Below are 17,697 nucleotides of genomic sequence, written 5' to 3' on the forward strand. Positions count from 1 at the left end.
TCCTTACCGTGAACCGATTCCAGCTACTTGATGCTGGCGTGTGCTAACTTAAGCTTTAGGTTAAGATGTACCCTTGTGCCTCCTCATGTATATAAGAGGCTAGCGATGTATTAGGGTTTGGTAAGTTGAATGAAATATTGATGTTACAGTTTCATCTTTTTCCATTCTTGTGTGTTTCACATGGTATCAGAGCTCAGTTAGTAGATCCATGGCTGAAACTCAAGAATCTCTTTCAACTCTCAGTATTACACAATGTGTTACTCTGAAACTATTACAAACTATCTCTTGTGGAAAACTCAGTTCGAGTCATTCCTCTGTAGTCAGTCTCTTCTCGGGTTCATTAACGGGTCCTCTCCTCGACCATCACCAACGGTGTCTGTCAGAAACGGTGATGAAGTTACAGAGGAAGCAAACCCCAAGTTTGTCAAATGGCTCCACAAAGACCAACTGGTTATGGCTTGGCTATTTGGTTCTCTTACGGAAGAAGCTCTCTGGTCTGTTTATGGGCTCCAGTCAGCTCAGGAAGTGTGGTTCAGTCTTGGGAAGAAGTACAATCGGGTGTCTGCTACGTGCAAGCTCGACCTTCAGAGAAAACTCCAAGGTATGAAGAAAAATCAGAGATCTATGGCAGAGTATCTCGGTGAAGTTAAGAGTGTTTGTGATCAACTAGACTCTATAGGATGTCCTGTCTCAGATCCAGAGAAGATTTATGCTGGGTTAAGTGGTCTTGGTAAAGAATATGAGTCCATTGTACTGTTATTGAACACTCAATGGACTCAGTTCCTGAAATGAGTTATGAAGATGCAGTTTTTAAGTTGGTGAACTTTGATGAAAAGCTCAAAACTTTCAACCAAGCACCAGAAGTCTCTCCTCATGTGGCGTTCAATACAGACAGAGCGTACTCTCACAGAGGTTGTGGCTATTACAACAACCGTGGTAACCGTGGGAGAGGCTTCTCACACAACGATGGTGCTGGATCATACTCTACTCGTGGTCGTGGTTTCCATCAACAGTTTACAGGCACAAGCTCCAACTCACGCCCTCAGTGTCAGATTTATGGACGTTTTGGTCACACTGCCCCTCGGTGTTACAATCGTTTTGATCAGCACTATCAGTCTCCTGAGACTCTTCACACAACTCTCACGTCTGTCAAGTTGTCTGATCAACAACAGCAAAGTGGTCAGGAATGGTATCCAGACTCTGGCGCCTCTGCACACATTACCAACAATGGATCACAACTGCAATCTTCGGAGCCTTATCTCGGTGATGATCAGGTGATAGTGGGCAATGGAGACTTCCTGCCAATCACTCATGTTGGTTCTGTGAATCTGCAAACTCCAACAGGTATTTTGCCTCTTCAAAATGTCTTAGTTTGTCCGGGTATAACAAAATCTTTGCTCTCTGTCTCGAAGCTCACTTCAGACTATCCTTGTGAGTTGACTTTTGATAATGAGTCTGTGTTTGTTAAGGACAAACTGACAAAGCAGGTTCTAATACAAGGCCACTGGGATAAGGATCTTTATGTGTTGAAGGATGCTCGGTTTCAAGCTTTCTATTCCAACAGGCAGCAAGCAACAAGTATGGGGATTTGGCATCACAGGCTAGGCCATCCTCATATGGACATTCTTCAACAACTCTCAAGAAATAAAGCCATTGTTTTCAATAAGTCCAGTGTGTCGTCTGTCTGTGAGTCTTGTCAGTTAGGGAAGAGTAGTAAGCTCCCCTTTATGTCTTCAGATTTTGTGTCGTCAGGTCCTCTACAAAGAATTCATTGTGATTTGTGGGGACCCAGTCCAGTTGTGTCTACTCAAGGGTTCAAGTACTATGTTATTTTGATTGATAATCATACAAGATTTACTTGGTTCTATCCTCTGCGTCTTAAATCTGAATTCTTCTCAATATTTCTACGCTTTCAACAACTGGTCGAGACACAATTTCAGAGTAAAATCAGAGAGTTTCAGTGTGATGGAGGGGGTGAGTTCATCAGTAACCAGTTCTTGAGTCATCTTGCTGCGTCTGGAATCAAACAACTCATCTCATGTCCCCACACTCCACAGCAAAATGGTCTTACTGAGAGGAAACATCGTCATCTCACAGAGCTCGGCTTAACAATGATGTTTCATGGGAAGGTACCTCAACATCTCTGGGTTGAAGCATTCTTCTCTGCAACGTTTCTGATTAACCTTCTTCCTTCTTCGGTGCTGCAAGACAACAAAAGCCCGTATGAAATGATTCATCAAAAGCCGCCTACCTATACAGCTCTTAGAGTCTTTGGCTGTAAATGTTACCCCTCTCTGCGTCCGTACATGCAAAACAAGTTTGATCCCAAGTCTTTATCTTGTGTATTTCTCGGGTACAATGAGAAATACAAAGGTTATAGATGTTTATATCCACCTACTGGCAAGATTTTCATCAGCAGACATGTCCTCTTTGATGAAAACTCTTTTCCTTTCGGTGACATATACAGTGATCATCACAAAGAAATTTCTTCTCCTTTGATCAATGCCTGGAGAGACGCTTCTCTGCATCGTCAGACCTCAGTAACTCCATCCACTCCTCACGAAGAAGTGATACCACCGAGATGTCGTCCACATATGGAAGTTCAGGATCCAGTTCTTCCGGAACCTGTCGCGCAAGAAGCCATTATACCACCTCCACCTATTCCTTCACCTGTTGTATCTGAGAGTGAGTCAGAGGACAATATCATTGATGATCCTCAGCTTCACGATGAGATCCAACAACCTGTTCATCAGATGACAACACGAGCTCGTGCAGGAATAATAAAACCGAACCCGAAGTATGCTTTGTTTACAGTCAAAGATGTGGATGCTGAGCCAAAGTCTGTCAGGGTCTCTTCCTTGTGTACACAATATTAATGTTGGATTGTGTGTTTTGTTGCTTTCAGACTGTTCAGAAAGAAAGAGAAGACAAGCTTGCTCAGATTCTCAAAGACCGCCTTAACGAATACGTGGTTAACAGAGACGAGTTTATCACCAACGCCGAAGCTGAAATGGTTAGGCTCTCCAAGGCAGCGTATGGTGTGGAGATGTTGAATACAATTGGGTATATATACGTAAGACAAGCATCAAAGGAGCTAGGGAAGAAAGCTCTCCTTCTCGGAGTACCGTTCGTCGCTGAATGGGTTAGGAACAAAGGTCACTACATCAAATCCCAGCTCACTGCTGCAACGGGCGCATTCGCGTTGTTCCAGCTGCAGGAGGAGATGAAGAAGCAGCTAAACGGTGAAGTGAATTATACGGAGGAGGAGCTTGAGGAGTACCTTCAGTCCCATAAGAGAGTGATGGTTGATTCTCTGTGGAAGCTCAACGTTGCTGACATCGAAGCTACTCTTTCCCGTGTTTGTCAGCTGGTTCTTCAAGATTCCGAAGCCAAGAGGGAGGAGCTTCGTGCAAGAGCAAGAGGGCTAAAAACTCTGGGGAAGATCTTCCAGGTTTCATTCATTTCTAATATTTATTCAAATGTGATTTGTGAGGGTTGTAACTTATCGGTTGCCATGCAGAGAGCGAAAACAGCTAGTGAGAGTGAACCTATAGCAAGAACTGAAACTCAAAAACTAAACGAGGATGAAAGGGACTATGATGATGATGCATCTACATCTCCAAAGTCTAATGAAGCGTCTCACTCTACCTATGGTACTCAGGTATCTTCTTCCTCTTAGTAATGGAGGATAATGCATGACTTGCACAACATTTATGCTTGTGTGTTTGGTAGAATTAAACTCTTATTGAGTACATTTTATAAACTCTTTACTTTGTTTTGGCAACCGTTAGGAACAGAAGAGTCCCTACGTGGAGGAACCGAAGCTAGGAGATGAACAGTTCAACTATTACTTCCCAAGACCCGCACCACCACCTGGTGCAGAGAAACACACTTCTTCAACTGGCTATGACTGATTCACGTGAGAATCAGTAAGTGTCTCTTAGTATATATATATATATTTACATACTCAGTCTTAGTATATATTATATTTCCAGTTGTGTGCTGCTATGTAAAAGCTATTCTTTTTTTCCTTTTGTTTTCAATGATTTAATGTGATTTGCCTCTGTTATATTATAAGTGATGTTGAAAGTATATATGATAAAAGCTCTTTTGTGATAATGTGTTGTTATAATTGCGTCAATGTGTTATTAGTACATGATTCAAGAAACTGTTGATCCGGGTTTTGCTAGATCAGTCCTTCATGAACTGGTCGATCAGATAGCCATTACTCATTAGGCACCATGACTCGAGACTCCATCGAAGCCTGCATGCAACAACAACGTTTTTCAAGAACTCATATGTTAAAAGTGTCTTGAATGAATATAGCTTCTTATTAGTCTATCTTCCTCAAAGACTCCAGCTGGTACAGAAGGTTTCGTAATGGCATCTGGGCCGATTGAGAAACATGTTGACAAGCCCGTTAAGCCCAGTGAAGTCTCAATACTAGCCGTTGATACAGTTCTGAGTAAAAGGAAGAACTTGAGCTCTTGTCGTCTTCTATGTACGGAGAAGCCAGCTCAGAGGAGATAAGAGCATCCTATCCTTACCGTGAACCGATTCCAGCTACTTGATGTTGGCGTGTGCTAACTTAAGCTTTAGGTTAAGATGTACCCTTGTGCCTCCTCATGTATATAAGAGGCTAGCGATGTATTAGGGTTTGGTAAGTTGAATGAAATATTGAAGTTACAGTTTCATCTCTTTCCATTCTTGTGTGTTTCACAGCACCAAGGTTTAGCTCCGTAATCTTATGTGGAAAAGCTTCATGGTAATCATTTCCCAACAGGCTACCGGCATTGCTCACAGAACTGTACGTTCGAAGTTGGAATGGCTCTCCTCAGACATCTCTACAACACCTAGAGCAGATCGTCCATCATTAAGAGTGTCTGGCCGGTACATGCTCATCCTCTCTAAGCTGTGTCTTCCTACATAAAATAAAAAAAATAAAAATAACGTGTGTAACTCAACCTATTGGCTATTGGGCACGAAACCTTTATTCAACATATAGCATCATTGGCTTGTCCTTTCCTGCAAAACCCAGTAAGGAAACGGAAGGTTCCCATCCACTATGTAGAGATTATGTAGGCTCAGTGGACTGTAGATTTAAGCCCAGTAAGGAAACAGAAGGTCCCATCCACTTATTGTCATTGTCGGTGACTCAGTGTCGGTGCGGTATCTCGGCTGTTGTGTTCACATAGCAGATTCTTCGACGAGGTTTTTAATTACTCTTGGAACCTTACTAATACATAAGAAAACTATACAAATTAACATTAATACAAGTAATAATATTACACGAAAATCTCTTAGTACAAGTACATTATTATATATTTTCAAACATTAAAATAATTATTCATTTACAACCATCAGATCCATCACGTGAACATTTGCGCCGAGATTTTGGACTCTTTCAAAAGTACAGCTCTATCATTATTATATTTATAAAAATAATCATAATATAATATATATACTAACCAGATCAAAATTTACGGCTGATTTACAAAAATTTAGCCTCTTAAGTTAATAGACAATTAATAAAATGTACTCTATAATAAGTGTGATTAGTGTTCGTTAAACAACAAAGAAAACAAAAAAGACAAAAGCCTGCAGCTACTTAAACTTCTTCTCTTGCCTCTTATCTTCACTCTTCACTACCAAACACTAAACACTCTGGTTCTCGTATTTAAACCATACCTATACATACGCACTCATTTATACATAGTCATGGGAGAAGGAGAAGCAAAAGCTGAGCAAGCAGCCAAAGCAGACCACAAGAATGCTCCCTCCGCTTCTTCCACGCCTGAATCTTACTCCAAAGACAGCGAAGGAGGAGGCGGCGGAGGTGGAGGAGATGCTCTCCGCGCAATCTGCGGCGCCATCTTCACCATCCTCGTCCTACTAGGACTCATCGCTTTAATCCTCTGGCTCGTCTACCGTCCACACAAGCCACGCCTCACCGTCGTCGGAGCCGCCATCTACGACCTCAACTTCACGACGCCGCCGCTAATCTCAACCTCCGTTCAGTTCTCAGTCATGGCCCGTAACCCGAACCGGAGGGTCTCCATCCGCTACGACAAGCTCTCCATGTACGTCACGTACAGGGATCAGATCATAACGCCGCCGCTTCCTCTTCCGCCGCTTCGTATGGGACATAAGTCTACGGTGGTGATAGCTCCGGTGATGGGCGGCGACGGGATACCGGTTTCGCCGGAAGTGGCTAACGGGCTGAAGAGTGATGAAGCGAACGGTGCGGTCATGATGAGAGTGGTGGTTTTAGGGAGGCTACGTTGGAAAGCTGGTGCGATTAAGACCGGACGGTATGGATTTTATGCCACGTGTGATGTGTGGATGAGATTTAATCGATCTTCTAATGGTCAAGTTCCTCTTCTAGCTCCTTCAACTTGTAAAGTTGATGTCTAGTTTTTAATTTTATTTTGTAGTAATGTTTTTTTGTAAACCTTTGTGTTAAAAAAAATGAAAAGATAAGTTTAAAAGTTAAATGTAATTGTAAGCTTTGATCTTCTGTTGAGAATAAATCCAGATATTATAGAATACATTCTAATCTATGATATTTATTTATTTATAGCTAGCTCTGTGCATGATTATTAGATGTTTTTAGGATGAAATTCTCGGCGGAATATAAGAATCTGTCTTTTAATTTTTAACTAAAAAAACTAAGAACCGATTCTTAAAATTCTTATTTAAAAACCGGTTCTTAAAACTAACTAGTTCTTAGTTTGATGAGTTATATATTATTGTGGGTAGTAGTGTATCTTACATGGCATGTGGCTATCTTACATGGCATGTGGCGTAGACATAAACTGATAACATAACAGGGGATCCCAACATAACAGCTCATTATGTTGTCTCAAGAGTCAAGACATATGGCCTCTTCATGCAATATCCATCGCAACACGATCCATATTTTCTGTTCTTGTTTGACTTATAATATATTTTCGAAGACCTTGAATAATTGTTAAGACTTCTGTTTATAATTATCAAGTTTGAAAGTTTGTATCATTATAATTAAGTTCTCATTTGAATATTAAATTATGTGGTATGATATATTTGTTGTGATAAATATTTGAACTTAATTAAAATCTAAAATAGAAGCTATTTAATATTTATACAATTTATCTTATAATGGATATATTTAAATTGGTGTTTATGACTATGCATTTGCGATTATGTATGACGCTTTCTTTTTTTTTTTTTTGGCAAAACTCTATATATGAGTTATTTCGCACGAGCATGATTTATTCCATAAAAAATATTATAGTTGATTAAATGATTAAAAGGAAGTGGAAGCACCCTTGTTCCAGTGGTTTGACTAAGGGTTCATTAATAGTTCTACACCCGGAGGTCTGAGGTTCAAACACCAGAAAATACCAAATTATGCAGATTATGGAGAAATAGGTTACAAGAGATCTTCAGCTTAGTGCAGGGCGTACCATCGAACATGAATCTCATAGGACGGCTCGGAGTGATGCAGTCAGGCGTGTATTCTCACAAAGTGGTAGAATTGTCGGCTGTAAAATCGTCTACGTAATATTCTCATCATTGTAATAGCATAATTAATCAGACGTAAAAAAAAATGATTAAAAGGTAGATCATTTAAATATTAAATATTAAAACGAACCGGTACAAAATAAATGTACAAGAAAATTTTAATTTTATCACAAGTTTAATACCACCTTTTTAGATTTTACATTTAAAATAACTATATTCATGATTACTTTAAAATCTGTGATAAAATATTAAATTAATTTTGAACAAAAAACATCAAATTAAATTTTCTGGATTATTTATAAATGTTATAATAATAATTTTTAAAAAAATATAGAAGTTTATAATTCAACCATCTCTTAAATACTAAACCATAAACAATAATCATTAAAATTAATATCTAATTTTATTTTAGCAATTTCTTATGAATTAAATGAACATATTATCCAGCTTTAAGCCTTTAACTCTAATAACTAGATAGTTGTATTTTATATAAAATAAATTATAAATTCAATTACATACGCTTTTAAAAGAATATAAATTATTCAGTATATTAGTGCAAATCATCAGTGACATCCGACACATTAAAGGGCAACGCCTAATAGCCCCCTTTTTAAGAGTTAAGGCTTTGACCGGTCCGAAAATGTTGGGCCATACCATACTTCAATTAAATCTTTTGTATATTTAGAAGCCATCACGTATATTTTTTGACCCTCATTGCTCTGTTTTTTCATAACAAACTGGAAGGGCACTTCTGAAGTTGGGTCTAAATTTAACGAAAGCCCAAAGTACAATTATTTGAGTGTGTTTTCTTTTGCTTACATGTACTGAATTCTGTATGGGCAATTTTGGGTCGCTAATTATTTTAATCTTGGGTCATCTCTGGAAAGAAGTTATTGTTGGAAAGAAGGTATATATTATTATATTGTTGCTGTGAGGAGCCTATAGCAAAGGCTTCGCAACAAGAAGACATCCATCGTTGAGGAGAGCAAAGGTTCTTCCTTATGTTTTAAATAGATGTATTAAAAGTGTTTATATAATGCTTATTATTTTATTTTATTTTATTTTATTTTCAACTATATAATGCTCATTTTATCTTCTATTGTTTGTATAGTTATATAACCAGGTTTTCTGGTATCCAAGGATTAGTAGTTAATTTGAAAAGAAGACAATTAATACCTCGTCCGACCATACAATTTATTAGTTTACATTTTATTTTCAATTCGTTTTGACTTCAGAATAAGTAATCACCCGTCTCTTAGATTCGTCTACTACCTGTCTATTACAAGCATGCTTCAGTCTTTATATTCCAATTTCCAAGCAAATAGTTTTAAGATTTGTAATTTTCTTTAAAATATGTGATTTTCCGATAGTGATGTTATATTTATATACAAATTGCGTTCTCCTTTAGTGGATACATAAGCCATTATATATCTTATGAGAAAAAGGAAGTCCATCATTTTCGAAGAAATGAAATTCGTCATATAGTTTTTACCTAAAAGAAATAAAAGCTTTATCTCACTTTATCTTTTCCATTGCTTTTCCAAAAGAACGAAAAAGCCAACATATTTCTTTAGCAAAGAAATCGTAAAGAGAAGAAAAATGAAAAGCAAGAACAGACATATTTAGATCTTATTATGACAAATTAATGGGCTAAAATAACAATAACAAATAGTATTGCGAACTTAAGCTTTATCAACCCACTATTACGTAACTAAATGAAGCTGTTTCAACCATCGTTATAGTATCGCTGTAAAGAAAAAAAGAGAAGGGTGACGTTTAAGAGTTTAAGACAAAATACAATCAGGAAAAAACACAGCTCGGTTTGGAGTCTCTTTGGTCCCTTCCTTAACTTCTTTTGGTCAGTAGTGACGTTTCCAAATGTCGTTTGAAGATAATTACTGTAAATCAGTTAATGTGTATTTTTGCGTCGTAAGAGATTCTACGATGAATAAAATGAATAGGTATAAATGGTTACTGTTTTTTGGGTCAAACTGACTTTTCTAAATGAAGACGAAAAAAGTATTGTCAGTGTGCGCTCGCCGCTCGAACGTGTTAGCAGAAAAATTATAACCAAGACCCTCAGGCTCAGTACGATCATGCATGGTTACAAACTTACAATAAGCGACAAATATTCGCAGGCATCATCGCCTGCGTCAATGTCAAATATCCATTCACGCAAATGAGTGGGGCGCTAAAGAGAACTAAATATATTTTTCTTTGGATAATGAAACATAATAATTATTATTTTACAAAATCTTATATTATCGAAAACAGTTACAAAATCTCTATATATACCGGTTTCTTCCTTCAGTCAATCATTCATACTCAAAACCACTTAAAGAGGAAGAGCAAGGTAAGAAAAGAAAACAAAGAGTAGAGAGAGTCATTGATTATAATTTATAAGTAATTATTTTGCAGTTGGTTAATTATGGGTTATTGCGATGGTAAGTGGACGCCGGTAATTATTATGATTACGATAAACTCAGCGCTAGGCTTAGGTAATGCTCTGGTCAAAAAGGTACTCGATGGTGGTGTTAATCATATGGTTATAGCAACATACCGGCTCGCTATTTCTACCTTATTTTTGGCACCAATCGCATTTTTCTGGGAACGGTAAGTATATGAAAGTCATTGAGTTTGTTCTTAATATTTTCTAATTATTCTTTTAAAAATATTGTTTATTTGTTTATTAGGACAACAAGACCGAAACTTACGCTCAACATCTTGGTTCAGCTTTTCTTCAGTGCTCTTGTTGGGTTCGTTTTCCTTTTAATTTGAGTTGAGAACTCCTAATATACAGTTGTATGAATAATTAGAAGATAATACTATATGTATAATAGGCTAACACACTGAAAAAAAAAACAGAATACTTTTGGAATTTCTTGTTACAGTTTTTAAGTTTAAGGAATTGGGATTTACGATTTTTTTTTGTTTTAGATTTATATTTTAAAATTTACACTCTTTGTGTTACCCCCAAAATAGACTGTTTTACTAATTTGAAAGAATGCCCAAAAAAAAAAAGAATACAAAACTATTTTTATATCAAATTTCCGATTTTTTCATAATTTTTCATCGTAACCTAAGTCTAGTTACGATTTAAATGTTTTTTTGTATTTTAGGGCAAGTTTGACTCAGTATTTCTTCCTACTGGGGCTATCGTACACATCGGCTACGATAGCATGTGCTTTTATTAGTATGTCACCTGCGGTTACGTTCGTTTTATCTTTAGTATTCAGGTAAATGTTTTTTTCTATATTAATACTAAATGCAATATGGTTTCCATCATAACCTAACAAATTTTAACACTTATCTTTTTGTTTTGGGCGTAGGGTAGAGAAGCTAAACATGAAAAGCAAAGCAGGTATGTGGATGGTGATGGGCACTTTGATATGCATTGGAGGAGCCTTATTACTAACAATGTACAAAGGTGTTCCCTTGACAAAATTTCACAAACTAGAATCCCATCTATTGACGAACCATAACCCCGCATTGAAACCCGAGAACTGGATCGTCGGATGCGTGCTTCTCTTCGCGGGTAGTAGCTGTTTCGGGTCGTGGATGCTAATACAATCCAAAGTGAACGACAAATACCCTTGTCAATACTCAAGTACCGTCATATTATCTTTCTTCGGCACCATTCAATGCGCCCTTTTAAGCCTCATCAAATCTAGAGATATCACGGCTTGGATCCTCACAGATAAACTGGATATCATGACCATTATTTATGCAGTAAGTTTTTATATATAAGGATGGTATTTTATATATTTGACAGTATAGTTCTGTTCTGATTAATCGCAAGTCAAATTTTAGTAAAATATATGTTGAATTTAGCTAGTTAGTGGTTAGCGACACAAATGGTCGTTAATTTAGTAAACAAAGAATAGTGGTACAAATATAATTGTTTGTGTTTGCCTATTGGTAACTACTAAACGGTGCATATACCTTTACGGATGCAGTACGATATATATTACCAATCAAATCAATATATGAACGTATATATATCACAATCACATTGTACTATAGGGAGCAGTAGCACAAGGAATATGTACAGTGGGAACATCTTGGTGCATCAGAAAGAGAGGACCTATCTTTACTTCAGTTTTCACTCCGGTGGGGCTTGTCTTCGCAACTCTATTTGATTTCTCGATCCTTCTTCGTCAAATTTGTATTGGAAGGTACGGTCGAATTACACACACACATATATATATATTTTGTATGCATGTATTTGAACGTGGACTTAATTTGATATGTGTAGTGTTATCGGATCTGGGATTGTAATCTTCGGACTATACATATTCTTGTTGGGAAAGGTAAGGCAAATGAAGGAAGAGTGTGAAAAGAAGTTGCCTTCTCATTTTGGTCAAGAAGAAAGCCAAGATGATGAACACTACAAAAAGGGTCATCTTATGGTTGTTCCAATGACTCCTTGATATATATGCTCAGATTCCTTTTGTTCTTCACTCTATACAATATGTTGAAAGTAATAATTTCAAGCATAAAAGCCAACCAAGGCTATTATCAATTTGGTACAGAACTTTCCTCTTTGAATTCTATTTAATCTGCAGACCTGCTGCATCCATAAATAGTGAGCCCATCCACAAGTGAACTACATGGACGTAGTAGTCCAACGGGTCAACAAGCTGCTTCTTCTTTATTGCTTGTGTGACTATCTTTTATTGTATCCACTAGTTTAAGTTTATTTTAAAATATTTAGGCATTGATGTGTTGGTTTAGATTATTTGCATACCCCATCTATGTACGATATTTATGATTCTAGTTGTTATCTATTATGTATTTTAAATTTACTTTATTAATTAGTTAACTGTATTATATATGAATTAACGACTTCTAAATGTTTAAGAATTATTTATCTAAACTATTAAAAAAGAAGTACAACTAAAACTTAACCCTAATTTTTTTCTAATATTTATAATCTTTGTCATTGGAATTAACTCTACAATTTTACTTCATAGTCTTTAACGGCATAAGAAGCCCATTAACTATTTTGCATACCAACGACTTCTTTTGTATTTCGCATTAATAACAATAATAACAAACCCCTAAATTTAAGGTATGACATTAATAACAATAGTAAAGATACCTACAAAACAAGTTTTACAATACTACACGTTGTAGAATTTTATTATATTCCTTCAATGTATATCATCTACTTGCACCATATATATTTAATAAGAATAACTTATGTAATTTATGCCGACAAAAGCAAACTTATGTAATTTAGAACTTTTATTTTTTATCACCATAAAATACACTATTAAATATTAACAATTTAGGGGTGGACAAAAAAATCAAACCGAATCAAACCAAAACGATTCATTGGAATCCAAACTAAACCAAAGTATATGTCTAAATCATTTGGTTGAAGATTTTATCACCCCAAATAGTTCGGTTAGGTTCGGTTTTAAGCCGAACCAACAAATTAAACTGTTTTAATTAGATTAATTAATTATGCTAATAATATTAAGATTTAATATATTTAACCATTTAACATAAACAACTAAATATAATTTGTACATTTTACTTTTAAATGAAAAAATAAACACAACTAAAAATAAAATAAGAAAATATGAATCTCATACATTAATATCAAAACCAAAAAAAAAACGTAAGATGTCTATATTATTAAAACTGAAGTAACTTTTAAAACTAACTATTCTTTTATCCTAATAATTAAAACTTCCGCCATTGACTTAATAATCATTACCTTAACTATAAATCATTTATTTTGTTAAATTATTCTGTAACCAAACATTCCATTATTTTATAATCGGAATATGCTCTAATCATTTTTTACAAATCATTTTAACTAACTATATATCATTTTTAGATTATTCTAAAGGAAATATTCTCTAATCAATTTGACAAACATATTTATTTAAAATGTGACATACAAACTTTAAATATTATAATTTATTTTCACATACAAGATATAAGTTATAAATATTCGATTAAAACATATAAAATTATTTTTCAAATATTTTAAATAATTGGATGATTAATATCATTCATACATATATATTTAAATTATAAAAATAAAATAATTAAATTTTATGAAAACCATTTTCCTCAAAAGTAAACATAGAAACAAATGATTTGACTTATAAAAGACTTACTTAAAAACAAATCTATCTATTTTATTAAAGCAAAAAGTGAATTATTAGACATATATTTTGTTATGGAAAAGATTATTAAAAATATAAACATACTAATTGGTATTTTATTTTTAAAAATAAATACATAAAAACTGTTAATGTAATTAAAATTACTTACTGACGAATATGTTATATAAATTATCATTTTGATTGGTTTAGTATCCAACCAAAATATAAGCAACCTATAAATTACAGAAAATTAAAAACCGTCGATGTAGCACAAATATTATATACTACAGATCGAAAACAAACACTCTTATGAAGCACATATGTGCAACCATTACATTTTTGTAATGTAAAAAAAAAGTTTATAAGTTAATTCTATTAAAATAAATATCTGTGCAGATGCACGGATCAAACTCTAGTATAAGTTTATAAATCTAACCACACCCTCTGAAATATTAAACCTTAAAATGATGATTATACTCAAAACCTAAATGTCAAGATATTTTTTAATTAAATGAACTTTTAAAAATTGGATTTTCATTTGTGGTATTTCAAGTAAGTTCTTTCTTTCTGTATTTTTCTAATTATTTTCTTTTCAAAAGGATTTTAGAGCGTCCTTTTACTGATTAAAATAAATAAAAATGGAAACAGGAAAAGAAAATATGAGATAATATTTATACGAGAGACCGTGATATTTTTGGAGAATTTTTCTTCATATGTATCACATTTTCTATTTTCTATTTTCTATGATTATTACTTTTTAATACTAAAACTTACTGGTGAAAAACTTACGGTTTGACTGGTTTTATTCAGTGTTTTTAAAACTGGATCGGAGGGTAAACCCGATAATTATTTGAGTCATAGTTTAATATGGTTCTACCGGATCAAACTTGGTTCAATAATCTAGTTTAATATATTTTTAGTGTATAAATTTAAAAATAATGCTAGTAAATGATACATAATTAAAAGATAAATTAGTTTAAAACATAAAACATTATAAACTAGTTTTATGTTTATATCGATCGTTTATAGATTTTTTATAATTATAGTGATTTTCATCAGTTTAATAACTTTGAGATTTAATCCGGTTACGTGATCGGTTTATGATTGAACCAATTATTAGCTCTAACCTGGTTGTGTAACCGGTTCATGGTTGAACTTAGTCCAACCATTGGGTTAGTCCAATTTTAAAAATATTGGTTTTATTGTTACCACCAGCAGTGGCAAATAGCGGATAGTAATAATTATTGGTGTTTACATTGTAATCGTTTTACACTGCTCCAAACCTCTCAAAATAAAAAGCCGATTTGAATCATTTGCGGCTGCGGACGATTGTGAAAGAAAAATAATAATATTTTTAAAGATATATATAAATATAAATATAAAAATATTTAATATTTTAAAAATTGAGATAATATACTGATTTATATTTTATTTTATATTTTTTATTTGAATTATGAAAAATAAATATATTTTTTAGACACTAGTATATATATATAACCATATATATAAATATAAAATAATTTTAATTTAAAAAAAATAAATAAATATATATATATATTATATTTTTAATATTTATAATTATATGAAGTGATAATATTGTTAACTTATTATGAAAGCGTTGTTGCATTGATAGTCATTCAGTCATAAGATAAACGAACAAAATTTTAATTGTTGTATTAGTCATACAAATTACTTAATAATGTTTAAAATTATAAGTATTCGCAAACTTCTGCAGCAGTACCCGCAATCGTCGTATTTACACCAACCAAACTCTTAATGGTTCTTTCACCAATGTTTATACTCTTAAAACTTTATTTAACTATATGTTGATATACGAGAATATGACCCCTTTTTAAGTGTTGAAATTTAATTGATTTCTATATATTATTCCTTGTTAAGCATATGCAAGTTATTTGTTAAAAACTGATCTTAGCTGATTAAAACATCCACAAAATCAAAATCTGATGTTAGGATCTTTTATGAATGTATGAAATTTGAAAATTAATACAGAATTAACATGCTGAATTCGAAGTACATTTTAAAAAAAAATTATGTATTGTGTCACACATCCATTATGCAAATATAAAATTAAACTAAAATATATTTTAATGCATACAAGAAAAAATTAGAAATAAATATGATTTAATATATCAAGTAAACACGTTAGACATTAGGTGATTCTCGAACAATACAAATGATAGAGAAAATCGTTTATAAATTATTATTTTCTAAAGTTGTAACTCATAAATATTCTTACATTTATGTATACTAATTCCAATTAAAATAAAAAAACTTCCCCAATTTAACAAGTTGACAAATACATTAATATCACTTTTCGATGACTAAATTTTTTGCTCTTTTAATTTTTTTTCAGTCATACAACTATGTATTACTGGTGCATTAAACAACATAAGATCATGAATTAGAGGATCAATAAAGATCAAACAATAAGATCAAATTAGATGTAAGTCAATAATTATATATCTACGAAATCCTTAACTATCAAGTCATTAAACCTTTTAAACCCCTAAATCTAACAACTAGCTATCCAAACATAGTTACTGCAAAATTACAAATAGTATGAAAATGTATAATTAGATTACAAATATAAATAATAATTTAGAAATCTTTTCAACACACAGAGCTATTGATTCGTATCTTCAAAAGCTTACAAGGCATATCCATATAGAAAACACAAAATTTATAATCTATAAACGTAAAATGCAACTACGAAAGGGGTCTATTCCAAGAGACAAAAGGCTCTCTGTAAAGCATGGTCTTCGCTTCAAGGCATTAAAGTTTATGCCGTTCGAGACTTTTTATGTATACAAGAAGGTTGTTGCTTGGCCTGGCTCTCATAGTACCAAATACTAATGGACGCATTATAGAACAAGATCAAAGTAGCAATATTATTTTTTGCCTCAAATGATTTTACAAGTCATATTAATATTTAATACCCACCAGGATACTTTGGGATGTGTAATCATGATAGCTTATTTTCCACGTCAGTCATTCATATACAATAATTCACAGGTTATCGACAATTTTCTTTTCATACTTCCTTTTAATCTTTATCGTGTACATGTGATCTACAGTAATTTATTTATAAAACAATGATAAATTAATAAATATCATAAGTTTCAAACTGTATCGATTTAAAATTTTACACAAATCAATAATATAATTTATTTTGTAAAAAATTCTATGTAAGTATAGAATTCAGCTAAAATCATTAAATTATATATATAAATTTTATGTAAGTATAAATAAATCATTATATTATTATTATTTTTCCGAATGAAAGTCATTTCTATCTTATTTTAACACTTCAAAATATTTTGATAATATTTAATAAAATTATATCTAAAATATATTTAGAATTTATAATACATTTTGCATATACACTAAATAGTATAATAATGACAATGTGAATGTCGGGTTCATAAAATTTATTTAACATATAAATTGTGAAATCAATTTTCAACAATATATTTTAAAATTTATAAATCTAAATTTTTTTTGTAAATTAATATTTCTATACATTAATAAAATACCAAAATCCCAATATTATTAATTTATAAAAAATTCTGTATTTTAGATATACTTTAATAAATAAATATATTATACCAAGAGAAATTATATTCTTCAAAATCTGTTTACGTTACATCATATTTACGGTGAGATAGTTCGTGACAAAAACATGTTAGTAAATATAGATTTCTATCATGGACCAACTCAAGATTTTTATATTAACTTGGCTATTGATTTAATGTTTTTTTTAAAAGGGCTTCTGGTGATTTAATGTTTAGATGAGTGTTGTTATGTTCATTTTGACCTTCATATTGCAGTCAATGTTTTTCGGTGTGAAAATAAACGGTTTTAGGAAGACTTTTTTTCTCTCAACGTTTTAGGAAGACTATTTATTGTGTAATAAAAGTTTTTGAAGCCCCTCGTGGTAACTTCTTTTGTCGAGATAGAAAAAAAATCAGATCATTCTAATCTTTTTGTATCTTTTTTATTTTGTCTAATGTCCCCTCGTTGTTATACTTTGTGGGTGCGTTTGCTAAACCTT

At 33.0% G+C, this 17,697-nt stretch overlaps 2 protein-coding genes across 4 annotated transcripts; both read left to right on the plus strand.

Moving 5' to 3' along the window:
- Nucleotides 1–5,545: 5,545 nt before the first annotated feature.
- LOC106315526 (protein NDR1) lies at nt 5,546–6,560 on the plus strand. Its single transcript, XM_013753276.1, has one exon. The coding sequence runs from the start codon at nt 5,719–5,721 to the stop codon at nt 6,412–6,414; it is 696 nt and encodes a 231-aa protein (XP_013608730.1). The 5' UTR covers nt 5,546–5,718; the 3' UTR covers nt 6,415–6,560.
- Nucleotides 6,561–9,808: 3,248 nt separating this feature from the next.
- LOC106313786 (WAT1-related protein At4g01440) lies at nt 9,809–12,023 on the plus strand. Of its 3 annotated transcripts, XM_013751700.1 has the most exons (7): nt 9,809–9,856; nt 9,922–10,116; nt 10,197–10,259; nt 10,623–10,739; nt 10,833–11,232; nt 11,527–11,678; nt 11,759–12,023. In XM_013751700.1, exons 2-7 carry the CDS (start codon nt 9,932–9,934, stop codon nt 11,931–11,933), a joined length of 1,092 nt encoding a protein of 363 aa, XP_013607154.1. In that variant the 5' UTR covers nt 9,809–9,856; nt 9,922–9,931; the 3' UTR covers nt 11,934–12,023. The 3 variants fall into 3 exon arrangements, with proteins under 3 accessions (XP_013607154.1, XP_013607153.1, XP_013607155.1); XM_013751699.1 differs by having other exon boundaries at nt 9,824–10,116; XM_013751701.1 differs by lacking the exon at nt 10,623–10,739 and having other exon boundaries at nt 9,824–10,116.
- Nucleotides 12,024–17,697: the final 5,674 nt, after the last annotated feature.

The sequence above is a fragment of the Brassica oleracea genome, chromosome C9 (genome assembly GCF_000695525.1).
Source record: "Brassica oleracea var. oleracea cultivar TO1000 chromosome C9, BOL, whole genome shotgun sequence".
Lineage (NCBI taxonomy): Eukaryota > Viridiplantae > Streptophyta > Magnoliopsida > Brassicales > Brassicaceae > Brassica > Brassica oleracea.

Coding starts and splice junctions, on each gene's coding strand:
- LOC106315526 (XM_013753276.1), top strand. CDS start 5,719: ATGGGAGAAGGAGAAGCAAAAGCTGAGCAAGCAGCCAAAGCAGACCAC.
- LOC106313786 (XM_013751700.1), top strand. CDS start 9,932: ATGGGTTATTGCGATGGTAAGTGGACGCCGGTAATTATTATGATTACG. Junction 10,740..10,832: donor GTTTTATCTTTAGTATTCAG/GTAAATGTTTTT, acceptor TTTTGGGCGTAG/GGTAGAGAAGCTAAACATGA. Junction 11,233..11,526: donor TCATGACCATTATTTATGCA/GTAAGTTTTTAT, acceptor ATTGTACTATAG/GGAGCAGTAGCACAAGGAAT.